The 17749-nt window shown below is 39.4% G+C and overlaps 1 protein-coding gene across 1 annotated transcript in view; it reads right to left on the reverse strand.

Annotated features, from left to right (window-relative positions):
- The window catches only part of rngtt (RNA guanylyltransferase and 5'-phosphatase), a 95805-nt gene that overhangs the window by 46561 nt on the left and 31495 nt on the right, over positions 1–17749 (reverse strand). The window contains exons 9-10 of the mRNA XM_048250386.1: positions 7426–7561; positions 256–327 (exon numbers count right to left, since the gene is read on the reverse strand). Coding sequence (XP_048106343.1) covers positions 256–327; positions 7426–7561 — 208 coding nt within the window. The remainder of the gene's footprint in view (positions 1–255; positions 328–7425; positions 7562–17749) is intronic.

A 17749-nucleotide genomic window follows, 5' to 3' on the forward strand; every position in this document is an offset into this window, starting at 1 on the left:
GCCTCCTTATTTTTCAGAAGGGGCGGCAGGCAGAGCGATGTACAGTGGCAGAGCGACGCACAGTGGCTGAAAGTGGTACTAAAGCTTCACGCAGCTTCACGCCTCGTAATGCACGACTGAAGTGGTCATTTGAAAGCGATGCCTACTGTCTGCACCAGTAGGCTTAAAGTATGTGTCAAAGTGTGTGTGTGTGTGTGTGTGTGTGTGTGTGTGTCTGTGTGTGTGTGTGTTGACTGACGTACTCTAGACACTCACCATGAATTTGATTATGTCATAGATCAGGTACCGAGGGATTGGTTGTCCATTCACCTTGTCTATAATCATCTCCTGTTAAGTGAGTAAAAGCAAAGGAGAAACAGAATGATGGTTTAGCGAGCAAACAAAAAAAAGACTTTTCAACAGTACAAAGTTCAGAGATTGCCCAAATGAACCCATGTGTAAATACTGCAAGTAATTGTCTGAAGAAATCACATCAATTGAGTGGGCATGTTGATGTTGACACCCCTTGCCTTTCAAGCAGTCTTCACTCACATATTGCTCAAACAATCATTTTAAAACTTATTACACTACCTAAAACATAACACAACCACCTAGTTATCCAGGGACTTGCAATCTATTGTAGTTATACTGAAACACAGCACTCACAAACTCAAATGCAATTTGATCCAGTTCAAGAAAGCAGGACTTAAGCGTCCATATGGCATTATTTTCAGAAATGACCTCTCTCCTCACTCTAAAACGAGTGACAACGCTGTAGTACATGTGCCCAGCCAATAGGTGACGCCTTGGCGGGACCTCTTTCCCGATAATGACCGGCATTCTATACATTATCCCTTACTTATTACACGGCTCTTCAGAGTGCTGCAGAACGTTCCATTCACATGAATGGGCCTTCCCAACGTTCGGGCCTATGTTAAATCTACATAAATCACCGGCAAAGCATTTAAATCACCGCTGTCAATGGCAACGGGTTTTGTGCTTCTGATTAATGTCTTTCATATCACTACGCAAGGACTGGAACTTCATTCAAACGTGAAAGCAGACGGTTGATCAGCTGTGTTCTAAAGAATGTTTGATTCAAGTTCAGCAGTGTGTGTTGCGAACTATTTGTTTCTCAGCAAATGCCACGATGAACGGTAACAAATAGGCTAGGTTATGTAGGCTAAAGTCATATCGTGGGGAGTTTATTATTCCGTTTTGGCAAGTAGACGTATAAAAAGCGCTGCGCGTCGGGGTCCGGTTCGCCCTGTCGGGACTTATTTTCCCAGTAATGACCGGTGTTCTATACATTATCCCTTACGTATGGTCCCCCATGAACGGAATTTCACGATACTTGGAATGCATTTAGAGCATGTCATAATGATCCTACACTTCAAATTCTGTGCAGTTTTGAACCTGTCAGCCAAAGATACCTGTGATTACAATGCCTCGTTTAGTTTTTAACTAGGTGGCGCTATACATCAAAAGAGTGGAGTGTACATGTGACACACACAGACACAGACACACACACACACACCCCCTCTCTCACAGCCACAGCCACATACACTAACTCAACGCAGTCCCCTCATGTTGTATATACTGTACCATACTTGAAGTTTCTACTCAGTCCACTTTAGATTTGTGCCCTGATGTATTGTATGTCTGTAAGTTTGTTGCCTATGTTGAGTCACTCAGAACTTGAACTCAATATGTTGTACTCAGACACAGACAAAAAATAAAAAATAAAAAAATGTCTTTACACTTTGTCCATGTACCCCTATCCCTTGTACCTGTATAATTGCTTAGATCCTGATACTGTACTTTTATGTAACAATTGCTTTGGCAATACAAGTGTCATATTTGTCATGCCAATAAAGCACCATTTGAATTGAATTGAATTGAGTGAATGGAAACTTTTCAAAGTCACAAAGCGTGGCAAACCGATCCATATACAAACTATTAGATACTGTTGAAGAATTTTAAATACACATACTGCCATTAAGACATTTCTAATATTAGAAATGCAATATTTGACAGTTAAATGCACTGGGACATTGTATAGGTAGGCTACAGCAGTTACATAGTAATGCGTTACTGTAATTTAGTTACTTTATTGGGTAACGAAGTAAGGAAACACATTTCAGTAATTAGTTACAGTTACTGAATAACTGAAACGTCCATTCCTGCTTAACTCACAATGTCTCTAATATGTTGACATTGTTTCCATAGCAGCACGCAGTGATTGCCTATAAAGATTAGCCTAGATACATTATTTCATTGCAGATATGAGCGCAGGGGAAAGCACATTCTCCCTGCACCGCTCTCTCAAAAAGGTTGGTTTCAGCCTGTCCCTCCCCTACGCCAATCAGAACAGTGACTTGTGCAAGGACTGTTCATGCAGACTATAACTAGCACAGTGTTAGCCTACACAACTTTGTTCCAAATTGATGCATTCATGTTAACTTGGCAAAGTTAGTATACAGTAGCCTACTTATCACAACGTTATCAGTCTTCAGTATCAGTATTAACTTATAGCCCTCAGCTCACTGTTGGAATTTCATCTCCTGGTCCTTTTTACAAAGGTTACAATTTTCAGGGGTCTCTGAATGACCCTCTTGGAGACAAAAAGGTGCTTTAGAGGAAGATGATTGTTTGTGTGTAAAGTGTATTTTAAGATAAGCTGCTAGCACCTCATAGCATGCCAGTCTACAGTGGAAACTGTAATCTACTCATGTTTGTCTGGATCAAATTAATCAGCAGATGACTATTATGACAGATGTTTTTTTTTTCTTTCATAAAATTGACATCCTCTCCCCAGAAGACATTCATTGCGTTTGGGCCTCAGGTGCATCATTATGCAGTTTTTATGGTCTCTCTTTTTAAATTGCACAAACATTATAAATCAACTAGATGAGGGCAGCTTCAACCCTAGGAGCATTCCTCATGCATATGTGTTTTATTTTTCAATAAGTATGACTGCTTCTTGTTTGAGTGGACTACACAAGCCCAAGGAAAAATGCCAGCTGTAAGAAGACGGCTTGCCATGAGGGGTAAAGTAAATAAAGTTTAAAATAACTTATTTTTAGCTTAATTCTTTTCCCCATATGTAAAGCAGGAACAACTTAAAATGAAGATTCCTCCAAATGCCAAAGGCACAAAGCACCTACAATAACGGAAAAGCAGCATTTTAAGGAATACCACCTTCCATGCGAGAGATTGAGCAGAGGGCTACAAAAAAATTTGGTGTGAGAAGATTGGGTGAAAGGAAACAATGATGGAGGTATAGAGAGGGATAGAAACTAACAGGGTGGAGGAAACAGGTGAGGGCACAAAGACTGGCTGGGAGCAATACTGATGTTCATGGCAGAAAATAACCACCATTCATTATTAACATGGTTAAGATGGGAGTAAGTGAAGAGGTCCTCGAGACAGGCTCAGACATACAGCTGCCTCCCCCTGCACACTTATATAAGGTGTGTGGGTGTATGAGACGGATGGGGTGAAAGAGAATGTGAGTACTATTCCATAAGGCTCTCACAGTTAGCAGTTGCATCCTGTCCCTTTTAGAAGCTTGAAAGTTCAGTGGACACTTAGCGAATTTGTGTCAGGGTTTAAGAATAACTGAGGCAGAGACAATTTCAAGTAGTTACACACCTATCTATAAATTACAGGAACATCTGTCTGTCTGGACATTCCCATATCTTTCAAACTGTTTGTCTGATTGATTTCAAACTTGGCAAGTGTCTTGCTACGGGCATGAGTATGTGCAGTGCCAAGTTTGACATTGTTTGGATTAGTAATGCAAAATATATTGTTAAATATATCGGTAAAAGAAGCACACATTGGCTTTCTCCGCTCTACTGATCCATTCCCCCCCTCACACAGCATTGTAGACTCGCATATCTGTCGAACCATTAGTCCGATTGATTTCAAACATGAAAGGTGTCTTGCTATGGGCACGAGTATGTGCAGTTCCAAGTTTGACGTTGTTTGGATAAATAATGCAAATCTTTAAATATATCAATAAAAGAAGCACACATTGACTTTCTCCGCCGTACTGTAGCCACTGCCCTCTCACACAGCATAGCACAGGACTGAGACAGAGGGGGTAAGCGGAGTTTTAGCAGCACTAAATCACATGTTTGGATGATCATCATGTCTGAAATCAACAATAAAGACTCCCTGTATGCAGTTTGCTTGCATAAAATGATTCCGCAGATTTTGCAACAACATGCCAACAAACACGGACATGCAGTGGCTATTCAAAATTATGTAAAAAGTATGTGCAATAAACTGACACTTCGAATAGCCCAGGTTACTTTAGAATAAACCAATGACAATTTCGACTGCAAGGCCCCAAACTGAAACGAGTGATCGGCTAATGGTCCCAAATGTAAGAACGTTCCAGAATGCCACACAGCTAGACAACAAGTGGCAGACAGAGCGACATGTCACTTATGCTACCAAAGATTGTTTTTGAGTCACATCGTGGCAAATCTCATATGATGATGCATCTTTTTACAAAATGGTTAATCATTACGTTATTCAATAGGCTAAACAGCCTTACATCAAAGCTTTAGGCTTATGTAATTTCGATCAGCTACAGACAACGAGTGGCTGACAGAGCGTGATGTCACTTATGCCAGAGATTGTTGAGTCTCATTGTTGCAATGGTTGGTCTTCTCCATCATCAAGTTATTCAATACATTTAACAATAAACATTTAGCCTTAACTCAAAACAGCTGGTAGGCTTATGTCATTTTAATCTGTAAAAATGTCACATGCAGCCATGTCTAAATTCTGCTTACTGTACATTAATTATAGGCTATTATAATATAATATTCAGTATTCATTATTGAATGCTTAGCTGGAATGATGTTTTTCACTATCATCCTATTTTTTAAGCAGGCATACCTGCGGGCATGTACTTGGGCTACGGGTTTTCTACAGGAATGGCATGTTTGAGCGGGTACTGCACTATTATACTAAATGTGAGGATATGAATTTGACATGGTAGGGGAAAAATACTCCTATTCATGCCTGGCCACTGTGTCACTTGTGGCACATTTAGTTTCCATCCAATTAATTGAAAGAAATGAACATTTTCACTATCACAAAACCATCAGGCGTCACTGAACTTAAGCGTATACGACAGAAAAAAACTCATCTTTCAGTGAACTTACAATTCTGAATAATTACACTAAGTCTAAGAGTCTAAAGCACAGCTTTATAAATTTGAATTGCTCGGCATGAGATGTAGAACCTGGCACACAACAGAATGCTGAACAATCAGGATGTGACAAACCATGGCAGCTACAGTCTAGTCCAGGAGTCGGGAACCTTTTTCAGCCAAGTGAACCATAAATACCACATTTTTTAGACTCATGTTTGCGTATAAATGCTAAATTGTAGAATTACACCTGTTGATCCTTTCATTGGCAATTGAAATAGACATTCTCACGCAACATCACCTATGACATACATCACAATGACACTAGTGTGAAAAATGTTTTTTGTCAGTAGTCATTCATCTAAGATGGGAGAAAAGTATGTAGGCTTACCTGATATAACGTATGTACCACTGGAGCTTTTTGTATGCTTTCCCCACTATATGCCAAGCTGATTTCCATGCAATTGCAGCATGGTGCGTTAAACATTCATGCCAGAGCAGACCCTACTCCCTCCATATAATAAAAGCAACTTCATCGGTCAACATGGCCTGGATCGACCAGTAGCCTAGTCCTGATACTTTTTTCTTGGGTACATGTTTTTATAGGATTGTAGGATAGATATGCCAACTCATAGAAAGCAAGGAGAATAGTTTGAAGATGACATGACATGACAAGTCTTGGGTTGCACTGTCCAATTTTAATTTAATTTTGGAAAAAGAATTTGGTGCCAAGTGAGATTAAACAAGCTTTATCACTTAGGATCCCTCCAAAGAGGCACAAGGTTAATAGACCTTAACAGTCCCGCCCACTGCCGATTCCGGAAGTATGAATTCAATACAATTTCTCAATTGACAACTGGAGTATAAGCCATAAAATCGTAACCGTCCATGATAGACATAACACAAGCTATGACATGAATAAGCGATTATATATGCTCATGTAGATGCCAAAAGATCATGGGGCATCTATCTAGTTTTGAGAAAAATGCATTTTGTTCGCGATTTCACGGAAAAGTACTACACTACCCAACATCCAAATGTGTAAAAGCTGGTAAAAGCATAGCCTTGGATTGGTAGAGATCACCGTTGCCATGGAAATGTTTATGCGTTAACTCCCACCACTGCAAGTTTGTTTACTTGCTCAAACTGCTTGAACCAAGATGGAGGAAGAGGCAGTCAGAAGTGATGCGTGGCCATCCGACGAAAACATTTTTCTCACCTTTGAAAGTTGAATTTACTCAATGTAATCAGTAGGAAGTCAGTCATCTTGGTTTCTTACATTCAACAGGAAGCACACTATCGTTATCTGGAAAATGTACAAAATAATTTTGCGATGGATCATTTTGCGATGGCTGATGGGATGAGTAGTCCCTATGCTCGGAATTTAAAATATGTACACAGTCTTGTATCTTTTTTTTTTTTCATTTTTCTGTTAGTATTTTTTGGTTGAAATGAAATGTTGTATGGTTATGAGTCATGTCGTAGTTGGTCAGGGTCTAAAACTCTTTATACAGATTTTTCCAGACGCCCATGGGAGAAATGAATGGGAAACTTACTTCCGGAAACTAATCGCTCACGAAGGAGGGACGGGACTGTTGAGCTCTGTTCATGGAATATTCCACTGTTAATGTTTCATGTCTTAAAGTAATTTTGGACTGAAACTAGAACCTATCATCACTTGCTGAGTCAAGTAAGTTAGTGTAACTGACAAGAACGAATGAAACACAAAATAGTTCCAAACCGGTGATTTAAGAGAAGCAGGAGGGAGTTCCTACATCAGCAGTTGCCATGGTGTCTTAACTAGTTGCAGCTGTTTTTTTCTCCCTCTTGGCACATCTGCCTAACATGATATTGGAGGCGTGGCTACATCCTCAATTTCACCGTTGATTTTGAATGTTGAGATTGTGACATCATATTGATATTTGTCTTACAATTCAGATAGTTTCAACCATATAGATAGTTTCTTATTATGATGAAAACAATTTTCTCAAATGTGTCAACGAGCCATATGCAGTCAAAGAAAGAGCAATATTTGATCCCTGGTTTAGTCTGAACAGTGATTTTGTTTTACAATTGCACTACTCTTCTAAAGGGGTCTCTGTCTTCTAGAGAAAAAAAAAAAAAATCACATGACCCAAGGCGATAAAAAGAGGGATTTTCAATAGTGTAATCCTGAAGGCTCTGTGCTTATTTGAGACCATGAGGGGTAAGTTAAGTCTTTTGCCCTTTTGATACAAAAAAACCCAATCTAAAAGATCATTATTTGGTCAACTTACCCCATCAAGTAGTGTGTTAGAGAGGTGGGTGCGAGGATCCTTCCGGAAAGGGAACTCAAGATTCTCTATGTGAAAGACACTGTTGTCTCGATCGATCATGTAGACCTCATTCCTTCCCTTTATCAACATCATGTACCTGTTAGAAACACAACACAAATAATAAATCAGTTGTGGAAAAACCTAATGGCTGGGAAGCTCCATGATTACAGTTGTACAACTTACTTGTTATTCAGCTTCCTAACCAAACAACAAACTATTTGTTGTGAACATTTCTTTGGCAATTCACCACATTGGCAAAAGGTAGAAAAGAGCACCTAAATACATATACATGTACAAATACAAGTAAAATAAAGGCTCCAGAAATTGTTACACATTGTGTAACATTCTGAACTGAAAATAAGCCTTAGGATTGCTTGAGTGATTGAATGCCACAAAACCATAGAAGCCCTTGCTGTAAACCATATAGTACAATACAAAGTGTTCAAACAGAAACATTCTGATGAGGCACAAATTCAAATCTTAAACATATGTTCACAACTTATCACAACTTCACAGACAATGCTGGTGAAATCCACACATTTGAGATAGGATATTGGGAGGGGGTAGAGCACTGTATTTGATCAGCTTAATTCCAATATGACACTGTCTGCCAAAGCATATTTACATGGACAGCTTCAGCGCCCACAGCAATCCAGACCGTGAGACAGTCATGGTCCTGAGTGTCCATTCTTATTAAGGCCTCTTCAAACAGGGAATGGGACATTTTTTAATGAAATATATCCTGAATGTCCCCAAAACCCAGCCTGACACTCTGTTCCAATGCTTGCATGCCATCTTGCAAACTCACTCAGCTGCCTGTTGCTAGGTAACCATGGTGACAGTTTAGCCAATGAGATCTATAGGAGATGAGAACGTTGCATGTGTCCTTGGGAGAATAACAGAGGAAGGACAGATGTCTGCAAAACCGCCCAAGTCATTATTATAAGGGAGAGTAATGCAATTATTCAGCAATACCAGTGTATTCAATTCAACCAAACAGATTATACATTAAAGTATTTATAATTTATGTGCTTATTGGGTAAAATAATATTTCAGATGCCATGGAAACTTGATGTCATTATGTCAAGGGCATGGCTGTAAGCACTTTCACACAAGTTTCACTTCCCTCACTTTGGCGATATTCAATAGGTTGACCAGATTACTGATTTTGATAAATTGTGTGATTACTTTTGTGAAGCTTTGGCTGAAGAACATATTTGCCAAACTATGTAAAGATTTGAAAGATTTGCGGCCACTGAAAACTTGATTGACATGATGTGTTGTACAAACACAACAAAAAAAGCAAATTGCACCGAGTCGCGTAACAACCTAAATTAAAGCACTGCTTAACAGGACTCTCACATCAATGCCCCGACACAATGCACACATTGTGGCTCAGAAAACAAAGTGTGCACTTTGCATCCATCAATCAAGGTTGATCAGCCAGGGTACCCTCCCGCAATAAGTGGTAAACCAGGGGAACAGACCCCACCGTCCGACATGCACATGAAACCAACATAGAATCATATACAGGAAAAAGAACAAGCAAAATAATAGGAAACTAAAGTCAACATTACCTATGTGCACTTTTAACTAAAGCCTTCAATCTTCAAACCTTCAACCACCTTCAATGCATTTGAAACATATTCAGTTGAGGAATTATATTTTGATTCACTTCGTTTCCATGCACACCATATTCCAGTTTTATTCGGAATAATTACATATTTAAATTATGTATGAGTCACGTAACCATCTTATTCCAGTTGCCATAACCCAATTAGGCTCCTATTCAATTACTAAAAACCTGAAAAAGACCTCTGGCATATAACTGTTTTAATAGGAAAATTGGGGCATGTTTGTCAGAAAATGCCCCTTTCAGAATATTAAATTGTGTCTGTGCATGTTAATGCAAAGGAATTTCGGTCACTTGGTTTGTTGCTGTGGCACCTGACGAAAAGTTTGCATTTCTAAAGTAAGGATGAAGTCAATTTATGTAGGCCTATTCAAACCTGAAAGTTTGAATGTCATGATGGAATTCATCGATGGGTGAAAGCATCGTAATGTAAGGTAATATGCCATATTCCAGTAAATTAGCCTATTTTGATGTGCAGTTTAGTAAAGGAAAGGAAATCATCAGTTCATTAGTCGAACCTTTAATCGATATGTCTTGTAATTGCATGGTACGGATAATGTGAGCTAGTACTATGTTAGACTGATTTTGTTAACTTGCAGCCACTGAATGAGTAGGAATGACAGCTAATCCATTCTCATTAATTGACTATTGTAATATCTCTAAACTAAACTACGAAAACTAAACTGAGAGGTGATATACTGTAGCTGACTGTATGTACAAACCATCGACTTGAGCTGCAAAATTACAGGAAGTCATTCATTTTTAATGGAAGCCGGAAACATTTAATGGAAATGTTTTTATTTTATAGGCTGAATAATAAGTTATGGATAGTAGCGATATACATGCTATACTTTCCGAGGTAGTTGCCAGATGCTGTCAATGACCATCATTCAAAATTGAAGCAAGCCCAATTTCATATTTTTATCACTTATTGATTATTATAAAATGTAAAAGTTAATCTGTGTAGGGATACATTATCCCAACGGTTCTTTTAAAATGTAACATATAACTGAACATTCCAGCAGGCGTCTCAAATACCACCAAGGTTCAAGCGGCCAGAGCGTATTTTGCAACTCAAGTCGGTGGTGGTGTGTACAGCAAGGCATTTTTGGTGTGGGCTGAATCTCGACTAAAAATGCAGTGTCAGTCCTGTACTCTTATCCTGAAAAGGGTAAATGTAATGCTTCTAATAGAAGGCTTTTAGAAGCAGAGCTCCAACATGCAATCTAATTCTGGACATTGACTTTACAGGATTTTCAGGTTGGCAAGTGGCTGTAATTTCTCTCCTAAAAGTCAAAAACAAAAAGGAAATCAATATTGGCCACTGAGCAAGACACCATTCACAGAGAGCCAGAGTGAGAGAAAGGGAAAAAGAGATAGAAAGAGTGAGTGGATGAATGAATAATGAATAAATGAACAAATCTGATTAAAAGCAAGTCAGCAAAGACATGCAGTCTGAGTACAAAGGGAAAATGTAGTGCCAAAAGAATTGATTCAGACAGTGAAGTAGCAGAATAGGATGGAGATAAAGCACAGATCATGCAAAACCTTTGTGCAGAGGTTTCCACTTGCTGTTTGAAAAAGCGGAGACTAGCCTACATCTCAAAACCAACCAACATGATGTTTGCAGAAAGTCCCACCATGAGGTCCCAGGACAAAAAAAAGCCACTAGGTTACAAAAAATACACTTATTTCATCTTCCGTCTATAAATTACAGGAACGTCATTTTTATCAGCTACAGACGAGTGGCAGACAGGGCGTGATGTCACTTATAGGCTACCAAGAGGGGGGGTTATTCAGAAGCACAAAACCTGTTACTATTGACAGCGGTCATTATATATTTCAGAAGTCATTACATGGTGCATATTTGACCGTAGAATGTTGGGAAATTTCAATGGAGCATTCTACTAGCATTGTGAAGAGCCGTATAATAAAATATAATATTCAATATTCATTATTGAATGCTTAGCTGGAATGATGTTTCCCCCCCCATCCTATTTTTAAAGCAGGCCTACCTGCGGGCATGTAATTGGGCTACAGATTTTCTACATGTATAGATTGTTTGAACGGGCACCCCATTGGAGAGATCATTGTCTCAAGGGCTGAGGCTTCCCTGCAGTATAATTAGACAGTTAGCTTTAAAAAAGTCTGCCTATAAACTAATCTGAGATAAGAACTGAGCACCTGCTGAGTGGCTAACATCATTATTACTGTTAAATTGGCACCAAACCACAAATGCACCATAGACGGACACAAAATCAAACTGTTCTCACTTCACAATGTTCCTTATGTGAACACCAGTTGTTCAAGCAGTGCCACACTGAAGAATTGTGCCCCCCCCAGTCTGTCTTTGCCTGGGCAGCTGCTAATGAGGAGGAGGAGCGCTGTCAGAAAAGCCCTCGGGGGAACCTTCCTCTTGGCCCCTTAGGAGCAAGATCAGATGTAAGCTTTCTGTTCATCATATGCACTGAATCCTTTAACAATGTTGTCTTCTTAAAGTCTGCCTCAGTCAGAGTCATGGGAGGGTCATTCACAGGCAGTGAATATGAGCGATATGGCTTGCAAGTATGCTGTATGCAGCTTGTCTGTGTGTGTGTGTGTGTGTGTGTGTGTGTGTGTGTGTGTGTGTGTGTGTGTGGAGAGAGAGATGTGGCTTGCTCATATGCAGCCTGTGTGCATGTGAGTGTGTGATGCAACGGTACAGAGTTCCCTTGGTTTGGTGTGCATCCTGGTTTTTGGGCCACGGTAACGGTGCGGTTTCAATATCTTACTATAAAAACCCCCACAGAAACAATTAACTATATATTTTGCCTATAGACAAAAATTACCGTGTGCCTGACTAGGCATGGCTTTCTACCACGACAGAGTTGTTGTCAATTGCTTCGTCCAACTATCAGAGGAGAGAGCTAGAGTGGGTGTCTGAGTCAATTTATTTTAAATTTCTCTCACTGATGTTTCATAGAATTCAAAAGTTACCCTACTGCCTAAATGTGTGCAGAAGGGGAACATTAGATAGATAGATAGATAGATAGATAGATAGATAGATAGATACTTTATTGATCCCCAGGGGAAATTCAAGGTCTCAGCAGCAAACATACAAGACAAACACATTCTTTAACAGCAGAAGAATAATTAAAGTATATAATATAAAAACACAACTAAGCAGTAAGGACAGTAGAAGATAAAGAATATGCTAAATATACTAAAATACAAATTATACTAACACTTAATACAATATATAAAAATATACTAAAATACAAATAACAAAATTACAAATTATACTAACACTTAATCTAAATCAATTCTAAAACAGTATCCACATAGTGGTGATTAATAAATCAGAGGCTTTTGCAATGACTGAGGCAGGGACTGAGCCTGTGATTCTCTGTGCATAGTAAGGTATGGTAAGGTGCTCTAAGGTGCTCTGTGTGAATGAGTGTCATGGTGGTAGTGCAATGGTGATAGTGGTCATGGTGATAGTGCAAATGAGTAAGTCAACAGTGCAACAATGCAGAAATAAAGTAAAGGAAAGTCTATATATCTATATATTTAACTATTTAAGAAAAAGTATAAGTGTGGCCACAGTTCGGCTGTGGCATGGAGGGGGGTTATGCATATGTGCTAATGTGCTAATATAGCACGCAAACAGTGAGGCATAAAGACAGTGGTACAAGTGGCTAGTGGACAGACCAAACATGGAGGGATGAAGAGGCAGACAGACTATGCAGAGAAGTCTATCTCTGCATAGTCTGTCTGCCTCTTCATCCCCTCCATGTTTATTATAACTGACATTATTGATTATAACTAACTGACATTATAACCTTTTGAGGCAGTCACCAACAAATAGACCCACGAATGTAACTAATAACTGTCCTGGCTTTTATTATTAGCCTACCTTGGAGCTATGTTTTTGGTGCGGTTTTGTTAACATATCTATCTGTATGGACGACGCCTAGCTACTGGGCAATTTTCATGGAACTTAGGTGCCGTTTACACGACGCCGGTTTTTGTGAAACCGGTGAGGTTTTGTTAACTCATTGAATGCCAAGCTGTTTTCGGAAGCGGAAAATGGCCTGGTTTTCAGCTGACGTGCATGCGTCACTGATTCGACCCAAAGCGGCAACCGAGTTATGATAAAATGTCCAGATTGTGAGTTTTCGATCGTCATATGTTTCATTTCCATTCATCACAGAGTTCCCAAAATCACATATAAGGTGTGTTAGAGTGTCTAGTTTCATAATTTAAAAAAAAAGCTAAAAACGTAATATTACGTTACGGTTACGCATTGCGGCGCCATCGACTGGTCTGGCATATGCACTACAGCACATTTAGCCGGTTACACCACTGTGTGTACATGCAAGGTTTTTTCTTGCCGGTGTCGTTAAAGGTGTGAAAGCGGTAAGAGAAAATTCACCCGGCGGTTTCGTGTAAACGGCCTCCTAGTGGAATGAATAGATTACAGCAGGAGTTGGCTTAGCCTGGCTCCACCCACCTACGTACTTCCGCTCAATTTCAATTTCCCTTCAGTAAGTCGTCTGGGTCTACGGTATATTCGCGGGTTTTCTCCCTGCCAATCTTTACCTGTCCAATCAGCGTGGCTGAGAACGATGACGATGAGGTCGTGCGAAGACGAAACCGAAACGTATTATGATGTGATAAACAGAAGTAGCAACGCCAGCAAACGTCAAAGAATGCAGTTGGAAAAATGCAGAAATATAGTTACAGCAAAGGCAGACCCACATGCATTGTTTCCTGGCTGTTGATGCTGTTTATTGTCAGTTTGTAAAGTTTAGGCGAAGTAGGAAGTAACGTTAGGGATCTCTGACCAATATGATTGGTAAGGCTTGACCAATGATTTCAAAGTTAGTGCCGGTCACGATGCAAGTGTTGCAAACGTTTCCCTATCGAGAACTGCCAGACTCTCTATACAAATGAAATGTACATACGAGAGTCTGGATATTTCCAGGCTAGAGTTGTCTACCCGCGGCCCGCTGTCCTTTAGCCACTCTCTGTTGACTCCCTGGCTTTGTTTAAAAATATAAATTAATACAACATTTTTTTATAATTTCTTAAAATATTTTTTCTACAGTGTTAAGCTTTAATACATCCTTACGCTATAAACTTGTAAAAATATGTAGCCTGTAGCCTACGCCGTGTAAAATGTGTAAAAAACATGTTTATTTGAACATGTCATTGGCTATGTCACATCCTTGCATCCCTTTAGGTCTGCCATGGCTTGAGTGGACAAGCGAGCCATGGTCTAAAACTTCCTAAAAAGTTGTGGAGTAAAACAGATCAATTTAATAATCAATTAAATGCCTGGACGAATGTTTGCCTTCACCACCACTGCAACTAAATTATCGGCGGGATGTCTGATGCAAAATGTAATGTTGAAGACATATCAAAAGTAAATCATTCTAAGAGCGCAGATATCCATGCAGACCAAAAACCCCATCATGCCATGCAACATTGTGGAAGTTAAAGTTGTCCGGGCCGGGCAGCCCGGCGATTTAGAACTTTTCCCTCACTACATTCTGCCAGCTTTAATGAAAATCGGGCTTGTAGTTTTGTGTGATCTTCAGGGAAACAATGAAATCTCTATGGAACATTGCATTTGGACACTAAGCAAAATAGTCAATACATGCTTAGCCTACATATCCAGCAGCAGTATAATTGTTTTGTTATGATTATTGTTATGGTTGATACTATTATAATGTGGTGCAACAATTTGAGCAAGGCAAAAGGGAAATGGGGATGAGAACCTTTTAGAGTTGACTTAAAGATGCAGCAGTCTATTTTGGACACTTGATTCAGGTGATGTTGATAAGCTAATTCAGACTAATAGGCTGAAGACTGCTTGTATTTAAAGGGCTTAAATATTATTGAGGCCCTCAGAAAGATTTATTTAAATTAAGACAGATAGATTAGATCCAACATGTAGTTTCACTTTCGCTAAATTTGAGAGACATGTGCCTTGGAAAAAGACAACGTGTCTTTGGTTTATTTTTCATTTCAAATTCTTGAGAAGCAACAGAGAGACTGGCTTGTTTTCTCTGAGGACTCTCACTACTATTACCAGTAGTAATGAACTCCAGTTGACTGCATTAGCAAAGTAATGCTTGTGGGCTGTACTATTCATTGATGGTATTCAGTTTGTAATCCAAAATGTTCCCTTTAGGCAGATATGAAAGGTTGGTTGCTAAACTTTCCATTATTCACATTGGAGCTGTCAGTTGGCCTGAGTGTTTTCCCCCTAGGGCTGAAACGATTCATCGAGTTACTCGAATAACTCGATTAGAAAAATTACTCGAGGCAAAAACCCTGCCTCGAAGCCTCGTTAAATTCCTATGACGCGCACTATACGCGCAGGGATCTGATTGTTCCACACAGACCGTTGTTCAGGAAGCACGCCACCAGCGCGTGAATCGTGATGCATAACTATGTGCATAACTGGCGCGATGGCGGAGTCACGATGGCCATAAATGGCAGAGAATGTCTAAATTTTTTAAGTAAAGTTTTGGGATCATTACATACTCAAAAAGGAAAAGAACAAGCATCTGAACTGAAAACATCCACTCCATGCTGTTTCACCAAGCGTCAATAAAGTAGGCTATCTATCATCTATCTACATAGCCTATAGCCTACATTGATGTTGGGTGATTTTAAATCACATACTGTATTTGTAGCGATGTCGTGATATAATGTTTAGCTTTGATGTTTTTAATTAGTAAACTTATTCACGTTCAATTGCAAGACAGTATGCCTAAAAAAGAACCCCTTATACACACAGGCATGCACCTTTCATCTTCCCTCACGCACCGCACACACACACACCATAGACTGTATATGCAGTCTGACACACAGACACACACAGGTTGCTAGTAGGGCTGCAGCTATCGATTCTTTTTGTAATCGATTATTCTAGCACTTTATCGATCGATTAATCAGATTTTTTATTTTTTTTGCATTTTTAAACAACCAAAACAAATAATGCATAACGAAAATGACATGGCTGTAAAATGATCAAGCAATTGGCACAGAGGTATTAGTCTAACTCCAACATTTGGCTCCAAAACTAAGCCCATTTATTGCAATTTACCCATTTAGTGTTTATAAGTGCCAGTGCCAACAATTAAATAATGTTCAAAATGCTGTCTGTAAAATTGCAGCCTCTTGTGCATGACTTAGCTGGGCGAACAAAGCTGTCCATACTATGTTGTGAAGTGTAAATCAGAGTCATTTACATCAAAGTAAATATCTGTTTTATGTAGATTTCTACACCTGCAGCATTTACTATTAAGCTACTAACAAATAATGTTACCATTAGGCTACTAAAATATTTCTGGGGTGAGCCTATTTGCTATGGTAACCTAGCTGTGTGTGTGTGTGTGTGTGTGTGTGTGTGTGTGTGTGTACGCGTGCGTTGCGTGAGGGAAGATGAGGATGCATGTGTGTATAAGAAGGGGTTCTTTTTTAGGCATAGCTAGGCTACTGTCTCTCTTGCAATTGAACATGAATAAGTTTACTACTTAAAAGCTAAACATTATATCACGACATCACAAATACAGTATGTGATTTAAATCAGCCAACATCAATGTAGGCTATAGGTTACGTAGATAGATGATGGATAGGCTAGATAGATTGATAGATAGCCTACTTTATTGACGCTTGGTGAAACAGCATGGAGTGGATGTTTTCGGTTCAGATGCTTGTTCTTTACTTGAAAACTTTAGACATTCTCTGCCATTTATGGACATCTTGACTCCGCCATCGCGCCAGCTAAATTCAGAATGTAGGTCCCATCACGATTCACACACTAGTGGTGTGCTTCCTAAACAACGGTCCGTGTGGAACAATCAAAGTCAAAGTCAAAGTCAATCAGATCCCTGCGCGTATAGTGTGCGTCATAGGTTAACGAGGCTTCGAGCCAGGGTTTTTGCCTCGAGTAATTTTTGTAATCGAGTTATTCGAGTAACTCGATGAATCGTTTCAGCCCTAGTTGCTAGGTTACCATAGCAAATAGGCTCACCCCTTTTAGTAGCCTAATGGTAGGCTATTTTTAGTAGCCTAATGGTAAATGCTGCAGGTGTAGAAATCTACATAAAACAGATATTTACTTTGATGTCAGGTCTAGATTACAGCATGAAACTTATTGTGCATATTAATACATTAAATTGCTTTCCCTCTTCTCCCTCCCAGCACTTCACAACATAGTATGGACAGCTTTGTTCGCCCAGCTAAGTCACGTACAAGAGGCTGATATTTTACATTGAGCATTTTGAACATTATTATATTGTTGGCACTGGCTTAGTTTTGGAGCCAAATGTTGGAGTTAGAATAAATACCTCTGTGCCAATTGCTTGATCATTTTACAGCCATGTCATTTTCGTTATGCATTATTTGTTTTGGTCGTTTAAAAATGCAAAAAAAAAATTATCCGATTAATCGATCGATAAAGTTTCTAGATTAATCGATTACAAAAAGAATCGATAGCTGCAGCCCTATTTCCCCCTCAAACTCAAACAGAGATAGGCTGCACAGATTGAAGTTCTGATTGGTTGCAGAAGTGTCAGGGCCCATCTACGGGTTCTCCGGAGGCGTTCCATGAATGTGTAAACAGTGTGCATTTTGCTACGCAATGAGCAACTTTTG

This window comes from Alosa alosa, chromosome 8 (genome assembly GCF_017589495.1).
Source record: "Alosa alosa isolate M-15738 ecotype Scorff River chromosome 8, AALO_Geno_1.1, whole genome shotgun sequence".
Taxonomy (NCBI): Eukaryota; Metazoa; Chordata; class Actinopteri; order Clupeiformes; family Clupeidae; genus Alosa; species Alosa alosa.